General features: G+C 37.1%; 1 protein-coding gene across 1 annotated transcript in view; it reads left to right on the top strand.

Annotated features, from left to right (window-relative positions):
* FREM2 (FRAS1 related extracellular matrix protein 2) overlaps positions 1-20,322 on the top strand; it is a 122,983-nt gene that overhangs the window by 57,378 nt on the left and 45,283 nt on the right. Inside the window, exons 4-7 of the mRNA XM_008631475.2 lie at positions 7,916-8,062; positions 10,231-10,461; positions 13,159-13,284; positions 14,153-14,404. Of these exons, the coding sequence (XP_008629697.1) occupies positions 7,916-8,062; positions 10,231-10,461; positions 13,159-13,284; positions 14,153-14,404 (756 nt within the window). The remainder of the gene's footprint in view (positions 1-7,915; positions 8,063-10,230; positions 10,462-13,158; positions 13,285-14,152; positions 14,405-20,322) is intronic.

Below are 20,322 nucleotides of genomic sequence, written 5' to 3'. Positions count from 1 at the left end.
CATTCCTGGAATGGGCTTCCTGAGCCCATGGGCCTCGGTCTCCAGCATGTTGTTGCATCCTACAAGAAGCAGAAATCCTAACAGGTAGCAAGGGCACTGTCAGATTTAGTGGGGGAAAGAAAATAAATATTTTGAACAGCCGTGAAATCAGTTTAAAGTAACAAGTTTAACACCTCCAGCCAAAAGGAGGAGGTAGGTGATGACAGCTCAGCACTGTGTCATCAACATCATTCAGATTACTGCAGGCAAGAGTTTTCCCAGTGACTTTGCAAGTGCCCCCCATGGCACTGCAGCCCAGGGAACTGCCCTGGTTTGTGTCTCAGCAACCTCAGAGGCTACAGCAGGTGACATGTGGGAGGCTGAGGTCATGTCCCAACAGGTGAGTGCTATGCAGCTCCCTTTCAAGAAAGGGTGGGAGACAGCTTTCTCTAAAACCTGATAAGCATTTGTGCTGGCTGGCAAGTTCAAACTGCTGTGGTCACACCTCTGCACATTTCTGTATGAACACTAAGGCAAAAAATGTAAACTTGAGACCAGAGATACCCAGGCTTTCACCTGCCCGTATTTGATAGCCCGCAGATTTGGTGGGAAATGGACTTGACTTAAAAAAAACATTGCCTCCTTGGCCCTTGGGAAAAAGTTGAATGATTTTAATTTCTCAATACATGTGGGAGAGCAGTGGTGGGAATCTTCACCAGGGATATTTCAGAAGCTTGAGAGATGCCATATCAACTTAAATAGCTAAAACAGTAATCTCTTTTCAAGGTGAGTAAAATGAGAACCATACATAAATAAGTTGTTAAAATCTGTTGTATAATAAAAACAAATTTGATTTTAAAGATGCAATTATTCTACTGCTGATTTTAATTTAATTGCTACTTATCTCAAAGCATAAGTGAAGATCTTATACAGAGAGGAAGAGGGAGAAAGAAATTATGTGTTGGAAGCAACATACTATCAAGATTGAGTTGTCATAATTTCATGGTCACTTCTGTCCCCTGTCCCTCTGCTTCATGTCTGTTGAGTCTTTATGTCTCTTGGAAAACTCACAATGTTCATACTATTCTGGACTCTCAACTCTACTCTTCATTTCTGAAGTAATTTTGTGCACTTATTTTTAATATTTAAACAGTTTTCTGACATCTTGGCTTGAATCTTTTAAGGAATCTTTGGTTTCTTCTAGTTTTTTTTTTTCCCTCTTGCAACATACATTGTGACTGCAACATGGTAATTTCAGATAAAATAATACAGGAATGTGTTATAATTACTGCCTTAGGAATATACAGTTCTGCTCCTAAGGATAGACCTCAAGTAACACTAAAAAATTGGTCATGATATAAAAAAATTAAATATTAATGCAAAAATGTTTCTTTCCTCAGCAGAACTAATATCTTTGACTACTTTACAAGGCTTGTCTTAAGTAAAGTTAGTGACTTCAAAAGGAATCCCTTTCTGTTCTTGTTTATATCAATAATTTTGTATGTTTTCTGTTTTTTAATCTGCCCTTGCTGAGCAGGACTAAATCACCTGCAAAAGGTTGTAGGTTTGACATAGCTTAAAAAGGATGAAAGGCACCACAGAGGAGTTTCTCTGGTCAAATAATATTAAAAGTTAAATATTTGAGATTACCTGGTACTTCAGAGAATTACTCTGAAGTGAATTAAAAATAAATGTTAAATTAACCTGCCTGACATTTGTTCTGCGTCAGTCAATCGGGCATTTTATTTGTAGTATTGCCAGAACAGAAAAGAAACCAAAATTCAAGTCTCTGGAAGTAAATTCTTATTAACAAAAACCAGTTCAATCACTTTGACACAGAGTTAAAAGAATGCTTTTTTTTTATCAGTGCTTAGTGAGTTATAGCAAGTCGAGATGATAAAATGGAAACACTATTCCAGCTTGTTTAGAGTAGGTTTTGCAAATAACAACAACCTCTTTAATCCCTCTCGCATACATTTTTCTCTTAAGTAAAATTTAAGATTTATGAGTTTGGACTGGGATCTGAAATGGAGAGGAATTTTCTGCAAAGACCGTGTTCAACAGCTAGAGTTGAAAAGTTCAATTACTTCTTCTTCAAGGAAAATTTGCCAATTTGGAACAAAAAACCAGTTTAAAATTCATTGTGAAAAATTAGAGGCCTCAGTTTCAGATGATACCCACTCATGCACCCTGGTTTTAAGCATGAGAATGATTTTGCAAGCACTGAAACATTAGGCTTGTATGTAGGAGTTTGCAGTAGGGGGTTCTAAATGAAAATGTAATTTAGTGAAAGGGAAATTGGTCTATTCTTTTCCCAGAATAGAGGAATTTCTTAAAATAGTACAGTATGAAGTGAGATAATATTTTGGTTGTAATTATATCTCTCCTGGCTCCTGTTCTATTGTAATGCCTTTCATTTGTGAGGTTGCAGTACACTTTTCTGTTACTACTCCTAAGTTGACCGGGGCTTAGGATGTGTCATGACCCTCAGATTTAACACTTTGTCTGAGTAGGCTTTAAATGAAAGTAGTTTTCCTATGGGCTGATACATGTGAAGCACTACTGTAAAGGTATAAACCAGAAGAAAAGTCCCCTATGTGACAGTAACGAAGCTGGTTGAGCTAAGCCCGTTATTCTGTGAGCTGAAGAAATGAACCTTGCTTCAATCCAGCCGGAGCCTCTTGGGAGAAGTTGTCTGGCGCCACAAAACAAATTAGTAAGGAGAGACCTGAAAACTATTAAGTTTATTTTAAGAATGTGTTGTCAGAGATCTAATAAATTTACTTGTTGCTGCAGGCCATGCATGTATGAAGCCTTAACTAATCCAGGTGGTGTTTGTTTCCTTCAGAGGGAGGTGCAGGGTGTGGATCTTTAGGAAAAAGGTGTTGTGCTTTAGGTAATGTGGGCATTGTTTAATGATAGACGTGACAGCTTGAGTGGTATGTTTGGGTTTTCTCTGTTAATACTCCCAAGGCAATTTAAATTAATTTTCTCATGCAAAGTTAGTTAGTGACTACACAAAGTGCTAATTCATTTAATGACAGCATGGAAATAACTTTATAGTAAAAGAATAGTTCTTCTAAACTGAATAGATTTCTTTCATTGCTATGTTTGAATATTACAAAGATTACTTTTAAAGTGATTAAATTTACAAGTTTACCATATTGCAGTTCAGGACCAGTTGTGTCTTTGAGTTTTCTCAGGAGCCTCCTTTATCAAGAAGACAACTCAACTGGGTTTTAGTTAGCCATACAGACTGGTGGGTTGAACACACTCCCGTTACATTCAATGGAGTGGGTCAGATCATTCCAGAGGGTGATCCAGCTGTTCATATCAGATGTACCTGCAGTTCCTGAAGGTGTAGTTCTTTCATTATGCCTAGACAGCGAGTTTAAATGAAACATACAGTTTTATAGAATAACATTACATTATATGAATCCTACCTTTAAAGGAGGATCTCTTGGAGGATCTCTATGGCAGATCACTTGTCTTCATCTGTTGTGGAACAGGAGCCAGTTGGTTATGTTCCCGTGCTCTGGGACCCAAGCAAAAACATACTGTGTTTTGCCAGGAGTGGTTATTCACTGGAAATATTGAACGTGTCGACTCAGAGTTCTTTTCTGCTCAGAAGCAGTGGTCATACAGCACAGTATCCAAAACCAGCAAGTGGATCTTTTGGATTCCCTAGAAGTCGGTTACAAACTAAGTACTTAGTATCCGTAAAGGCTTTCAAACATACACAGTGCTCCAGCATCTTTTTTGGTGATTCAGATTGGGTTGCTCTTTATCCACTTTGCTCTTTCCTTTGAAAACTCATAGTCTCTTGGTGCAGCCAATAGAGTGACAGTATCCTGACTCTTGGTGAACTAATTTGTACAGAGCTGATTTCTACTGAAATTATTTTAAGGCTATGAAATGAAGTGGCTGAAGAGCCGGTGCATATTTGCTTCCACAGTTTTTGTTAATGAAAATCAGGTTAGTCTCTTAATCAGAATCCAGTTAATCTCCTGCGGGAGGACTGGGCGTGAACTTGAATTGGGAATTCCTTAAATTGACCCAGCATGGATCTGCAGACTGCACTTGGAGGCATCCTTAGGGACGCTTAGTTGAATTTTATGAGGATCCAGATTTAATACACACTAGCTAACCTTGACATTCATGTCTAGTCTCTCACTTCGCCTTCCTTTTTGTAACAAAGCAGCTACATGGTATTCCTCAGATACTTCTTCTGCTACGTGACTTCAGGAATTTGCTTATTCTGAGCCCTGGCAAATGTGACCCTTCCAACTTGTTTCTTGGGGGTAGACATAAAACAGAAGAAAAAAAGAGTTACAAAAACTACTGAAAGATGGAAATTGTCTGCAGTTCACTGGATACCAGCAATTATACTCCAGGCAAGCTAAGTCCACAATGTTGGGAAATGTGTGTTTTCTCATGAGAAGTCAGAGAAAGCATTGTTTTAGTCCCTAATCACTAGGGGCTAGTTTAGGGGGTTCTTTTTGGCTGTTCTGCAAATATATTGAGTTACAGTGGCAGATAGAGTGCAGGAGGGTGCAGAGTTCAGCAAGCTGTTTTAGTGATTGGGTCTATTTTAGTATACTTGAAAGACACTTACAAAGGTGAAGCATTTTAAAGATTTTCTAATGGAGTAAAATCATTAGGTTATCTTATGCATTGTTAAAGTCAATTCAAAACTTTCTAGTGGCATATGTTTTATGCTGGGTTTACTTAGGCATTTCACTTCTGCTATTTTCGTATGAAGTTATGGCAGTTTTGCAGGATATTCGCTTTCTGATGGTCAAGCAGTTGACTGACCAGGTCCTCTTCCCCCTCCTCTTTTATTCATGTTGTGTAACCGAAACTGGTTTTCCCAGATGACTTGATCTTTTTAGGAATTTCTTGTTTGATGACCTCTGTAAAAATAATATATCACTGTTTTCTAACAGGCAAACAGTTTCCAGGACTTCTATAAAGACCAGTTCCAGGTTACATCTATCTTTGACTTGTCATATGCAGGCAAACCTTTTCAGAGGGTTTTGTCCTCAAAAGTCTCAGTCAGTCATGAAGTCACTTTGTGATTCACCTTACTCTAGATCCTTACCTTCAGCTCCTTACAAAGTTTTTAAATGTGTCTCACAACTCTTGCCATCTCATTTCTCATTAATATCTCACTGCATCACATCCTTCCTAGCATCTTCTGATTTAGCACTGCTGCACTCAGATCTGTGGCAAGATTCAGGAAACAAGTTTTCATGCCTCACTTTAGCAGCATCTTGCCAACCACATCTCATTGACGCAAAGTTACTTTGGATCTACCTTGTTCTAACACTGCCCTCCTTTTTGTGTAGTTTTAAAAGTAATGGCTTCCCTCTCCGGACTTCTGATGTATTTGTATTGCCAGTACTTATTTGGGAGAGGAATAAAAGCAAAACTGTCATTGGAGTATAGTAGCTTAATGATTTGCCTAGCAGCTAAATGTCTGACTGTGCCTGAGGGCAGTGCTTGGGAGCAGTGCACAGTCCATCTGCTGATAGAAATATTATTGTAAGGCAGATACTTATTTTAATAGTGAACCAAATTAAAGTGGCGTGTACAATTTTATTTCTGCGATTTTATAATTTCTAAAAGCTATATTTTTAATATTCTTTACAGACATTATGTTGTGTGGTGCTTGGCTCTACTATGTTGTAGCAGTTTCACCCAGATCAGGCATGGGGGAATTCATCTTACCCAGCATTAGATGGCTGTCAAAAATGTGTACAATGTAAAGCATCACAACAGGAGTTTTTAAAAGCTGATGAGGAAAAATGCACATATTTTTGCATATTTTGGGGCAAAGCTAATCTCATTCAAAAATAGATGCCTAAATTAAGTCATAGCCTTACAAAATGCCTCTTTCCTGGGTTTAGCTATAAAGAAAGTTTAGGATTTCTATCCCCAGAATAAATTTCTGAAATTAGGCAAGGTGTATCATATGCCTCCTGCTCTGTTTTCTCAGAGGTCTGTAATAATAATAATAATAATAATAATAATAATAACAATAATAGTAGTAGTAGTGGTAGTAGCTAATAATAAGAAGAACAGCGGTTTTATTCTTTGGGACAGTGGACTGTGAAATGGCTTGTATAAATAAGAAAACATGTCTTCTGAACATGAAAAAAAAGCACAAAGTGAAGACAAATATTCTGAAATACCTATATTCTTTTCTTAAAATTTTAAATCTGATGGGTTTGGTATTGCGCATTCTAAAAGGTGAACATTATATATTTCAGGGACAGAAGTAACTCAGTAAAAATGGAGGCTTACTGTAACCCCCCTCTAATACTTTTTTGTTTGGTTGTTGGGGTTTTTTTATTCTAAGAAAAAAAAATAGAAAGAAAGAGCTGAAAGCAAGAAAAATAGGTGAAATGAAGACAATACTAAATCTTTTGTACTGTCTTTCTTGTGCTTTTTTTCTTCCTAAATTTCATTCATAAGATACCTGTATATAAGATGTAGACTGTGTGCCTTTGCCCACAGCACATTTAACTTTAAGTTCTTTGGATAAAAGAACAAATTATGCCAGATTTTCTTTTGTTTTCTATCCTCTAGTTAGAATACTTTTGTCTAAAAGGATGCAAACTCTGCTAGAAAATTTTCCTTTACCTGGGCAGTTTCAAATATCTGACATTGTCATTTCTAGTAAGCTCATGCAGCAGTATTTCTTCTCACTAGTGGTACTAATAGGTTCTCTCTCCTCTAATAGACAGTAAATTTCCATTCTTTTTATATCTCAGAAACTTTTATCCTTCTGTTAAATTATGGTCAAATTGGGCAGTGTGTTCAAAATGGCACATAAATGGCTTTTCTCACTGGATTAGAGAACAAGATGTATTCTGCTATGTTTGTCCCCAGAACTAATGGGAAGACATAACATATGGCTTACCTAATGTGAGTGCTGTTGTAGTTACTGTAACACTATAGCTGCTGGCTCTCTGCGGTGCTCATTAGTTTTTGATATGTGTGTTTGTAGCCTTCCCCTTTGTCAGTAACAATAGAGATCAAAAGAGCAGAAAGGGGCAGGGTGAGGAGTGCAGGAAGATACTCCAGTAACCATTTCCCTCCTTTCGTTTACACAGTACCTTTGCCTCCATGTGAGATTGCACAACTACAGTTCCTGGATTTTTCTAGTAGGCAGGTCAATAAAGAAACATAGAGGCTTATCTCTGAGGCAGAGTGAAAGCATATGGAGTGGCTGCCTCATTCTTCAAGAATGGAAGAAACTGGAAGGGATAAACCAGCCTTCATTTGTCTCTTCCTCTAGTAATTAAGCCATGAATTAATTTAAATACTTAGATATGTCTCTCTGCTGTTCAGAGGAATTACTTTATTCACTGACTTGTGTGCAGAAGTGTTGATTTCTAAAGGAAATTTCTTGCACCTTTAAGATAGCTGTTACCTGAACAAACCTTGTTCTGTAGCAGCACCTTGTGGGAAGGAAATCAGACTACAGTCTCCCACACAGGCCAGCATTCCCAGAAGACAGGTGCTGAGTGAGCACCTGCCATCAAAGAGCTGAACAGCTTATTTTATTGTTGCTATAGAACTTAGAGGAGTCTAGAGTAAGAAAAAACACATCCATTAGGATGATACACAGAAGGCATCCCAAATACATTCTTATTAATTCTTGATCTTCTTCTCTTGAGAAATAAGAAAATTAGGGTACTATGTCTGTATGCATCTAAGATAAAATTTGCTCCTATGTACAGCAAATGTATTATGGCTGAGTTCTTCACCTGTTATTTCTTAGTTTTAAATCTTTAAAACCTTTGGATTGTGATGTCCAGATAGATACACATCTTACCCAGGATACAAGATTGTATTAAGCTCAAAAGACAAAGTAATCTTTAACAAAAAAGAAAGGTTATAATTATGTCTTTATAACTTTGTTTTGCAGGAGGCAATAAGCTGAAGAATCAACATTTTCGCCTAAACTGGGCATGGATCTCCTTAGAAAAGGAGTATTACTTAGTAAATGAAGACTCCAAGTATCTTGATGTTGTTCTTAAACGGAGAGGTTACCTGGGAGAAACCTCTTTTATAAGTAAGTTCACTTCTAACCTTACAGTTGCTTCTATAAATCACTGCCCCACCAGTTGATATAATGTATCAATAGAACGGGATCGTATTATAGTTGTTTCATGCTAAGCAAACTATATTCAAAGGCATATGTTTATTTATTAAAGAGTGTATCTTTTATTATGCTATGCGTATGATTTCTTCAGTTATATAGAGAAATCTTCCCTTTTGCGGTTCTTTTTTGTCCTCTGCAATTAATTTTTGAACAAACAACCCAAGACACCGTCCTTCTTTCTTTGATTTGATTGATACCACTGTTTATTTGTTTCACAGAATACAGTTCCTGCCCAGATCTTCTTTTCCCTGAATTGAAAAAATACAGTTGTAGCAACCAGAAGGACAACAATAAACATATATCATTTTCCAGGAAGGCTATTGTGAGCTGGTCTGACCAGCAGCTACAAGCATTAGGCTCGTTTTCTTCACTCAGTGTTGGCAGTCAACTGAGGCTGATACAGGAGGTGTTGAAAACTGTTTGCAGTGTCTGGGGAGTGAAACAGTGAAAAAAAGGTTGTGTTATCACATTCTGCAACCTCACACCTGTTTCTAGCTTCTGGATCTGTTCCCATCTTCTGATGCATTTGCACCAAGGAACATTATCCTTGTGCAATTTCACATTGAAACCCATGGTGAGCTTATACTGCTTAGATGAAACACTCAATTTAAAGCTGTTTTTGCAGAGATATGTAAGCATTTGCCTGTCAAGTTTCTGATTAGAGCTTTTTCTGATTAAAAGTCTGAGTTTCAGGTAGTGAGATGCAGTTGGGACACCTATTTTGGCATGAGATTTAGGGGATATAGACCTTAACTAACAGGATGTAACTGAAAAGACTGTTTTGAACAGTGAACTAACTTTGATAATATATTCCTTTTAAAGAAAGAAAACTAATGGAAGAGATAAATTAAATACATCGTTAAGGATGTATGGTTTAAATTAATTACTATACTGAATTACAGATACTGATGTGGCTTCTGATGCTTCAGATAAAGTGTTTACAAAATTTTCCACCTATGGATTCAAGGTCAGTTTCAGAATTGAGCTGACTGAAAATTCAGCAAAACCAGATTAACTTGCCTCCGATTACCTTAATCCTGCAAATGGAATTGCAGAATTGGAAAGAGCATAAAAGATACTGGTCAAGATGATTACTGGCCTTTCTGGTCCATATGCAGTGCCAAAGTGGCTGAAGGTTTATAGGTTATATAAAATATTGGCTTTGACTTAGGATGAGGCAGAAAGAGAGAAAAGCAAGGTTTGTAGGGAAAGGTGATGTGTTTAAATACATTAAATAGTGCAGCTGGAAGAAACAATCAGAGAAGGGAGAAGTTTTAAGTTTTTTTTCTGAAAACCTGAGAAAAGACTTTAAGACTTCAGTGGTACTGTGGGATTTAAAGAAGGCCAAATGCATGAGTTGGAGACAGTTCTGAAATACTGTCTCATTTCCATGAGGGTTTGTCAGACAGCCTTAAACTGTGAGTGAAATGCCTGTGAAAACCTGTTTTAGAGCAGTCTGAATCTGAGGGTGGAAGGCCTGTGCCACCTCTGTGGATTGAGTTGTTTGAATTTTATCCCATGGACTTGCAGCTTCAACTTCACCTGAACTTAATGATTGTCATTATGCAAACACTGAAATAAGAAGTAATAGCTTTTTAAAATGCTTACAGCGATGGCAATGAGAGCAATGGTTCAGGTTTTGCATCTTCTTTCATTTTTATTCTGTACATTTTCCTTTGTGTCATTGTGTTTTCCTTAGCTTTCTCTTTAAAGACTGAACTTTCCAGGGGTGTTTTTATTTTTTCTAAGAAAAATAAGTATTTTCTAGGGTTTTGAGCAGGAGGTTACTTAGATGTTCTGGAAAAGAAGATAACCCAGAGGGCTAAAAGGAGAGAGAAAAGTCTGTTGTCCCTTTTGGACATCCGTAATTGAATTATCGGGAAATGGAAACTTGATTGTAACTTAGGAGAATGTAGTGTTTTTCCACCTCTGTGTGTGATACCCAATATAAAACTGATTTAGCTTGAATGTTCCCAGGCTGTGAAAAGTATATTTTTCTACATGTTTTTTAAAGATGACACAATGGGAGAAATATTACCAGTGATGTTTTCAATGACCTGAATTTCTGATTTTAACAGGTATTAGCACCAAAGATGGAACTGCCAAGAAAGATAAAGACTTCAGAGGAAAAGCCCAGAAGCAAGTGCAGTTTAATCCTGGTCAAACCTTAGCCACATGGCGAGTACGGATTTTGAGTGATGGTGAACATGAACATTCTGAGTCCTTTCAAATTGTTCTTTCTGAGCCAGTCATGGCAATTCTGGAATTTCCTGCTGCATCCACAGTGGAAATTATTGACCCAGATGATGGTGAGAACCTTTCCAGAACTGTACTGGCAATATATGCTATACCAAAAGATAAACTGAAGGACAAATACTGTGAGTAACACTGGATACTAAAGGTTACCTGTCCTCAGAATATTTCTGAAGACAGATTTTGGCATCAGGTAGCCATTTTTCCTCTATCATTTTAAGTGCTTGATGAATAGCTAACTCAGGTAGCATGTTTTTATGAAATACCTGCATTTTTTTGTGATATGTTATTTCTAGGGGGGTTGTTTGTTTTCATTTTAGGCATAACATGTTATGTGTTTGCAAACAGGACGTAGCTGCAGAGTTGGCTGGAGGCTGACTTGATGTACTCTGCCATGAAAATTCATGTGGGAGAGGATGGTACAGGAAAATCTAGGCTGCTTGCTCCCAACAAGTTTGAGTCTTGGAGCAAACTATTTGCATCAGTCAGGCCTTAATATCAAGCTGAGAAGCTCAGTAAGTGTAATGGTCTTTAGACCAAGTGTAGTTAACGCTGTGTCAAGAACAAATAAAATTATGGGTGAATATAAACAAAGAAATAAACTGATTTTAAAAAGATTTAAGAAAGAAGAGCTAGAGCATGCTCTGGTTGCTTTGTATCTTTTCAGCTGCATTCAGACACTTGAACCCATGGGCTGTGGTCACACAGAACTGTCCTTAAGAAATCTTTTAAGTCCTGGATGATCGTAACGGCTTGAATTATATAGTCTTCCCTAACGAACTTTTGAAGAGTGTTGAGCATGGAAATTCTCACAGGTGTCTTAGTTCCTAGTTACAAATACAAGTTAAACCAGAGCTTATCTCACATCCATATTTAGTCACTAAGAAAAATAGTGCTTAACTTTAAAAGCAGCATGTATGAGACACAGAAATAACTTGAAAATGTGTTAATTCCTTTATCTTTTCTATGATCAGTAAGATAGCAGAATTCAAGGTAATTAGCAAAGTCTTCTTTTTGCCAACAACAGTATTTTATATTTCTTACACTAAGATAAAATTTTTACAGTCCCAGAGAATTCGTAGTAATTATACATAAAGTGACATTGCATAGGAGAAAATCAAATGCACGGCTGCAAATCAAAGGATATCTACAGGAAAACTAGAGAGAGAACTTTGAGGGGGAGGACTGTGTTTCCTAACAGTGTTTTGAAGCTGAGGGTTTACCAAGCTCACTGAATAGGAACCATCAAAAGTTTTATTCTGCTTCCAGTGAAAAATTCATTGATTTGAATGGTGTCGTTCTAGGATCAAAATAGTGAGCTTGTTCAGAAGGCTGTACCAGCCTCTTGGCGTATGGGACATTAGTTAATGTTTTATTCCAAATATAGATTGCATGGGGATGTGGTTTTTTTATACTAGCTGCGATGGTGTAGCTCATTCTCCTCCAAGCTTTTATGTTGTTCATAAGGTCTGTTAAACTTTTATAGTGCCATTTTACTTGTAGTTGAATAATTATGAGAAAGAAAGAGAGAGAGAGAGAGGAAACCGAATAAATCAGATTCCTGCATGTTTTGGAACGTTAGAGTTTCTCATTTTGCCAACTAAATTCTAAAGGGAGAAATAGAAGGAAAGAAATGTTGGGGTTTTTTTTTAGGGCTGCCTTTTGCTTTACTTTAAAATGAAAAAGTAGGGATCTGATATTTTTCACATTGAATTTTTGTCTTGCCAGAATAGTGAGTAGTCTAGATCTTATCAAACCTGAATTACAGCATTTTTAAGGCAGGCTTTTGACCTTAAGTCATGCTAGTAGTAGTTGGAGAAATAAAACCTGGAACATGTTTTCAAAGAAGCCACCTGACAGTTTTCAGAACACTGTTTGCCCAAGTACTGTGAAGTGATGAAAAATTTGCTTTGTGCAGTCAGCTGATACCACTTAATTTGATATTACACGGAATTATATTCTGTTTAGGTTGCAGTCACACTAATGAAACTGTAAAGGTGGTTTATAATTATGTGCACAGCCGCCTTTTGTTCTTGAGTTTTTGAGAGAACAAGAACAAAATTGATCCTGAATCCCAGTAACAGCATAAAACCCATCAATCTGATTGTATGAGTATAAAATAATGAAAGAGTTCAGAATATATCTTGGTCAGTTTTTTCCCAGAAAAATGGTCTGATATTCCTTGGTATGATACATTTTAGTGTGAGATTGCTCCTCAGACTTCACTGGCTGTATTGGCTGGGTCTTCTTTGAGTAAAACAGGAGTGTAACCAACTCAAATCAAATGTTTAAGTCAGAGGAAGATGTCAAGAGCTCAGCCTTGCTCCTCAGTGCCAAATGATTTTCATGGTTATCTTGATGCAGTAAGTTAAAGAATGGCCTTGGTGAACCACAACCTGTGTGTGAGCTATGCTATTGATACTTCTGTAGTTAATAATTAAATACCATGGAAATAATAAAAAGATAGACTTTGTGAACAAATTCTCCAAACACTGTCTTGCACCATTAACCCTAGATAAACAAATCAGTCACGTTAGAGACCACTTAATAAGGACTTCTGAATACAGACCTAATGATCTGATTTTCTTTTCCATTTCTGAAATACTAAGAAACTCTACTTCTCTCGCCCTCCAGGTTTTACATAAAATTTAGTGGCATTGCCAATAAATGCAAGTTACTTGTTGCACTTTAGAATATTCAAAAATGCTCTTAGCTAATGTACAGGTGACTTTATGAGCTTCTTTTCTTTTCAGAATCAACAGTCTTTATTCCTCAGTCCACCTATAGTATTGAAGAAGATGTTGGTGAGTTATTTATACCAGTCAGAAGAAGTGGAGATGTGAGTCAGGAACTGATGGTCATCTGCTACACACAACAAGGTAGTAGAATCTACTATAGAATAAAAAAATAGCAAGAGTAGAAGAGAGACAGAAATTTTAAAATACTTATTCCATCTATTTTATAATAAAATTGTTTATAACTCTGTTAATTACCTTTTCATCTAAATATCTTCAGTCTCAACTGGAAATGTATACATCTCTGCAATCTGTCTAAGAGTATTACTGAACAGTTTAAAAATCATCATGGAGAGGTGAAGAGGATCTGTGTTCTTTATATGCAGCCCCATATATCCGAAAGTGATGAGAACTGAAAGCACTGCAGTGATTGCCCAGGCTATCCTTCACTTGTTTGTATCTTGAAAAAAATTATACAAAATAATATTGCTTAATTGCCATACTTCTCCTTCATCTGCCTTTCAGTCTCTTACTAATTATATGTGTGCAGGGCATGGGGTTTCTACACCTGTGGTTTTATTGTTATTTTTCATCTGGAGGGCTGAAGCAATATTTTATGTAAAGTGATCTGGAATCCAAATAGTTTGTTCTCATGAAATTCCATCTGTTCTTTCACTGGTATCTTCCATACGGGTAAAATATACTAAGGGAGTTAACTGGTAATCCTCACAGGGGCTATTTTATCAGTCTGTCTCTTGTGGTAGACAGTATTCCTTCTGACTGAAAAGGTGCAAATTATTTGAAGAACCACACTCTTCCATTGTATCGTATACAGAAGTAGCTTGTCCATGGATCTCAGAAGCGGGTCCATGGACCTCTCACCTTGTCCACAGCCCATCTTATCACCAAAAAGTAAATAGAAATTAAAAGACAATGAAAATAAAATCCGCCTCTGTGAGGAGATCCTTATAACCATGGTATGTATAGTGGCTGTTTTTCTTTTTTGGCACAGGAACAGCATCTGGCACTGCCCCAACCTCTGTACTTTCCTACTCTGACTACATATCCAGGCCAGAGGATCACAACAGCGTTCTACGTTTTGACAAAGACGAACATGAAAAAATGTGTCGGATCGTCATCATAGATGATTCCTTGTATGAAGAGGCTGAGACCTTTGATGTGTTTCTGAGCATGCCCATGGGTGGAAGAATTGGTGCAGAATTCCCAAGCACTCGCATTACCATTGTGCCTGACAAGGATGATGGTAAGGTATCATATAATTGAAATGATATTCCCAGTTCAGGGCAGAAACTACAAATAACATCACATTCAAACCCACATATAGAAAATGGGGTTTGTTTTCCTTCCTGGTGGTTAAAACACATGCTACTTCCATCTTGAGATTAGAAAATACTATTGGAAGGCTATGTAGGTTTTTGAAAGTGGTTAGTATTGCTATTTTGTTGTTTGAGGAAATCACATGAGCAGTGATTCAGAGCAAGTAGCTGCAACTTTCCCTTCTGTCACATTAACAGACATAATCCAAGATGTCGCCTTGCATGGGCAGCCTTGTTTCTGTGATTCTGAGGCGGTGTCCACAAAGCCTTTGGGCCCACTCAATCATGCTGCAGAGGGCCCCATTGGAAGCCCTCATGGAACAGCAGCCATCTAGCAGCTCCTAAGAGGCAAGGCCTTGATTTGATGCTGCATTTAAATTTCTGCCTAGATGTGCCCATGTATGCTTCCTATGTCTTTTTAATAAAGTAAATATTCAAATGACTGTAATGTTGCTTTCAAAATAGTCTCAGTAAGGAAACGCTGACAGAATTATGGCATTTGTTCAACTGGTTAATAGCTCTGAGATACTGCTTTGAAAGGGACATGTCTGGTGGTGATTAGAAAAAGATGTGTGACTAAGGCTGAGTAGAATCAGCACACTGTATCACCAACTGCTTTCAAAACTACATGTATTATTGCTGCCTCAAGCCTCTCCTTTAATGCTTCAGCATTGGTGTGACAGCTCTTTTTCTAGGAGAAGTAGCATAAAAGCTTCCTGGTACAATTGCCCTCATTTATTCATGGAGTTAGGAACTGACATCTCAACTGTAAATTCTGTGATAGGACTAGTGATAAGCTATTTTAGTCTTCTCTGTGAGGCCATAAACCATCTATTGTGACACTGTCATATTTCCGAAAGACTAATGGGAGGAATTACATGGTACAGCTTTGAAAGTCTGATGCCAAAACAGACCATTATTATCAGCACAGTGACTTCTCTCTAGGTAAGGATACAAAAGGCAGCTCTTAAAGGCAGGAAGTCCACGCCTATCTAATTGCCTCATAAATACTCAGACTGCCTGAAACTTCTCACCTGTAATCCTGTGACAGAGGTGACTGTTTTCTCTGTGGAGCATTTGGATAATCATATAGTGTTAATGACTACAACAGGTTGAAAAAACATGTCATGTAAGGTAAGAGAACATATATTGAATGCAAGCCAGAATAGAAATCTTCATCTGACTTTGCTATTATAGCAAATACAAATTTATTCATTTAGGGTCTTCTACAACAGTTTGATTTGTATGAATAATTTTGGTGAATTCATGAACTTCAAAGTTTGTACGTAGCAGAGTATAGAATATTTGGAGAGTAGCTATTAAAAATATATATTCACTAAGAAGCTGATTACCCAAATTTTGAAGGTGTTCTGACTGCTTAAAATATATATGAAGAGTTTGGGATGGAGAGAATGATTCTCCAAGACATTATTAGTTAATATCAGAGATGAGCTGAAATTAGACCATCTAACTTCAATGGGGATCTCAGTGACTCCCAGTCACAACACAGTATAAAACTTAATATTTTATGAAACTTACACAAAATATTAGGGAAGTTAGTGAGAAATCTCCTTTAACACTGCCATTAGAAAGCAGAAGTAATTTCGTTTGTGTACCACTGTTCAGTTTTAAGTTTCTGCATTTATAAGCACAAATTGCCTCAGTGCTATGGACTTTTATACACAAATTATTTTTAACGAAGACTAATCTTATGGGATTTAGTAAAAAGCTGGGGAAGTGTTTGGGAAATTAGAACAGAATATTTTCATTATGTAGCAACTGAAATAATCTATGTTGGTAGGAGTAAACAATATCTGGGATATTGAAAGATAAGAGGTCTTTAAAGGATAGATTTAGAATAATTTTGCAAACATTCACTTGTCTTTCTACATCCAAAATGTTGCATATGGGTATTTGAAATGATGTAACAGAACTCCTTTTTAGCTTTCTGTATCAGTGGAAGAACTCCCACAACGAATTCCAGAACATGCAAAAACTTACCAACAATTCACTTACCAGTAAAATTTCCTACCACATTCTTTTTAGTCTGCGTAAAAATATAAAGCATGGCAACAGAAAAGTCTTACGTGTTTTGTTTCATCTGAGATCTGTTGCACTGTCTGTTCTATAAAAAGCAGAGTACAGACTACCGAGTAGATAAATTGTAAGTTACACCTTGCATGTTTATTTATGCATTCACACACACATATGAATAAATATATACATGCACATGTTTATGTAACGTGTGAACAATTTAGCACCCTGGCAGTCATGATTGAAATTCTGCATAAATAAGCAAAGGATTTTAAGCAGCATTGGTTATTGTTGTTTGCAGTGTACAAAATTAATTTTAATAAGTTCAAACAGTGTGGTATGTGAAAGAAAAAGAATATTCTTTAGCTTTTAACAGTAAAATTTAATTAATAAAATGTCTAAGATAAGAGGTTGGTAGAAGCTTTAGCACAGATAAATAATAGCCTATCAGCTGTAGTAATGCTATAATGCTAAATTCTCTGGTCCACTTTATTCTCTACTTCACATCAACTGATATATTTTTTTCATTGTTTGTTTAAATTCATCTTCTACTTAACAGAGTTTCTTTGGACAAACGTCACAGTATGTCATTAAGTGATGTCTCCAAGTACTGTGACTGGATTAACATTATGCTTTGACTTCTTCAGGTCAAACAATAGAAAGAGCAAAGGTCAAAGTTTAATAATACTACGTGAGACCTTTCCTATGGAACTCAAGTCAGCACTAGCAACATCACCTTATCTCCTCTGGCATTCAATGCAAGTTAATTAGGAAACACTCACCTTCTGTACCTACCATCTAACTCTTTTATTTCTAGAGAATGCCCTTAGGGTCTAACTAAAATGTCATAGTTGCTGTATAATCATGACAATAAAAAAAAGTAAGAGGCATGCTCAACTTTCTAGTGAGCTACAGTGTATTCACTAAATTCCAGGCAACTGAAAAGTTTAATTGGGGATTATACAGATTTTGCTGCCAAAGCAAAATCTGGGAAAAAAATTGTAGTGTGCAGAACATGCGCTGGTATATATTTATATCTTGTGAATGGTGATTTTCAAATTGGTGCTGCTATTGGGACATTTCCTAATTTGAAAGGTACTTTTCTTGATAGGTACTGAAGTTAGATAGAAAAGAAGAAAAGGATTAGGTTAATGAAGTAAGCAGCAGAATAAGCTTCACATGGAAATCTTGTATTTGAAGTTACACATGCCACTACAGTTAAGGCACTAAAAAGTAAAAACATGATTTGTTTGAGTCAGATGTGATAGTTACTAATGGCAAACCATGGAAGAAAAGCATGCTGGGGAAAGACCTATGCAAATCATCCACTTCTGGGGTGGCACTAATCTCACTTGGTATTAGCCTCTCTAACTTTAGACATCTGATTCAAAGAGGCTACACCAGGATTCTTCTATGGTTAATGAAAAGAGAGGTGTACTCCCAGGAAACATCCCATCCTAGGACAAGTATCTAAACTCTTGAGGTCAATCACCAGGGGTACCTGGTGCATCTGAATACACTGATTTATGAAAGTAGATATAAACCCTACTTCAGAAATTTAATTTGCCAGTCAATACAAAGTTGTAAGCACTACTGGGCATGAAGGAAGGACTTTTTTTCCAATTTTGTTTTAAAACCGTATATACTATGAAATGCCATAAAACAACAAATGGATATATAGCTATCCTGCTTCATAAAACAATTATGGTTTCTACAGAAAAATCTGAAATAATCTGTTTGAAATCTAAAAAAAAAATGCTGAAGAGTATATGTATTCTAAATAGGTATTTAGAAACTCAAGCATTTTCCATACTGATGTGAACTTAAGCTACCAAATCTAGCCAGAACTGATGGCGTGAACTACTTTATGCATCCTAGGGATTTCGAGGATGAAGAGAAAGGCCTGAAGAATTTGAGGTCAGTTGGTTGGTTCAGGACATATCTGTCCTGCATAGAGAGCACAGAGCTCAGCATAAAGCTCATTTGAAGGCGGCACTGTACATAATAGATAAATATTATTCACCTAGGAAAAGGAAGATGAGGTTAATGTGCACTTTTCATTCCCCTTGGAGAGAGGAATCCTGGAATTTAGTTTAAGACTCATGAAAACACTCAGACCCTAGTCTTCCATGGAAATGCCTTAATCCTCAGGCACTTAGCAACTAAGCTAGATCAGCCTGGAAGTGCCTTCTGTTTTTCCAACTGAAGTGGTGACTCTGAAATCATTTCATAGAGAGAGAGAAAAAATGAGATCTAAGTCTTTTGTTAGTATTCATCTGGGAATGAAGAGCCTGTAATTTGGTTCCATCACTAACAGTGTTGCTGTGTTGTATGCAACAAGTCTGATACAAAATGCTTTAACAAGGTTTGAGTCAAAGCTCTGCTTTTTTGTAATCCCAATATTTTGACTGCTGCCCTAATTTAGATTCTTTTTTAGTTACTTGGGGTTTTTTGTTGTGGGCAAATTTAAAACTCTTGGTTTGTAATCACATTTGGAAATCTGAAGAGAAGAGGTGTGGTGAATGCAGAGCTGGAAGTTTGCACCTTTGTTTGCTGCACATTTTTTGTAAGAGGCTGTCTCCCCATGTGATTTTAATTCCATGCTACTGTATTTAGTGTTGCCATGAGAGCACACAGCCTTACATCCAGGCTGACAAACAGTCATCCTGCCTTAGTGGAATTGTTGAAGCCTCATGCTGATCACAGCAGGAAGTACATTAAATACATTTGTTCCACTTCGTTCGCATTAGATGGGCAAGAAGCTGCTCAAACTTCTTCTTGACATTTTTACATCAAGGCTGGGAAAGCAAAGGACTCAGGTTTATCTCAGAGGTTTGCTGACCATTATCTTTACACCTGCTCAACAGAATCACTCATACCAGCCACGTGATAGAGGGTAGCACTATCTGGGAATATTTTACAGACAAGTAAACTGGATGATGGTATCCTAATGCACAAAGGCAATGTTAGAGGTCAAACAAAACAGATTAATTATTTAGTCTTCTGGAGATTTCTTAAAACACTTGCTGTCACTTTTCTTACACTTAATTAAATTTTGAAAATCCTTAGACCGTGTTCTGGAAATTGGTAGCCACTAACACTTGTCCAGGTACCTCGGAGTAGCAAAGTACATATTAATATTTACTATCAATAGCCTGAAAAGTCAATGCTGCAATGTTACATTATAAATATATGCTTTGCATTGGCTCCTAGCAGGCAGACAGTTTGAACTAACTCTCAGTATGTGTACTGAGACAAATTTACAGCTTATGATAAATAATTATTTTATTAGTAACAGAGTTTATCAGAGGAACATCCTTATCTCACAAGGCTAGTTGGAATCTCCTTATTTCCATTGGTCTCCAACGCAGGCAGTCAGATGTGCCGTTCTCTCTTTGCCAGACCTTAAACTGAATGGGTGGTTGATTGATCTTGGTTGTCAACATCTGCTACTCTATTTGTCCAATTTTAATTACAATCTGAGCACTACAAGCAGAGCATGCGCACTGTTATGTTATGGACTGGAGTCATGGTTTGGCCAACTATCCATCACCACTCTCTGGAGATGGCTAAAATAGCGAACTAGTTCTTTTTTCTCTGTACATCCATCTCTGATTACTTTCTCCCTTTTATGTTTTACATTGCTTGTGAGTCTGATGCCTCTGGCACTTCTGTGTAGCTTTTAACTTCTTTTGTCCTCTCATTAAGTAAAATCTCTCTATATGACCCCTCCCCTTTCCCCAGTCTGTGGCAGGGGGGCCGGGTGGCAACTAATCAAGGGGAAGAGTGGGGGGCAGCCAGCCTTTTATAC

Source organism: Corvus brachyrhynchos, unplaced genomic scaffold (genome assembly GCF_000691975.1).
Source record: "Corvus brachyrhynchos isolate BGI_N302 unplaced genomic scaffold, ASM69197v1 scaffold103, whole genome shotgun sequence".
Taxonomy (NCBI): Eukaryota; Metazoa; Chordata; class Aves; order Passeriformes; family Corvidae; genus Corvus; species Corvus brachyrhynchos.
Note: the sequence above shows the minus strand (reverse complement) of the source record. Positions and strands in the feature narration are given on the sequence as shown.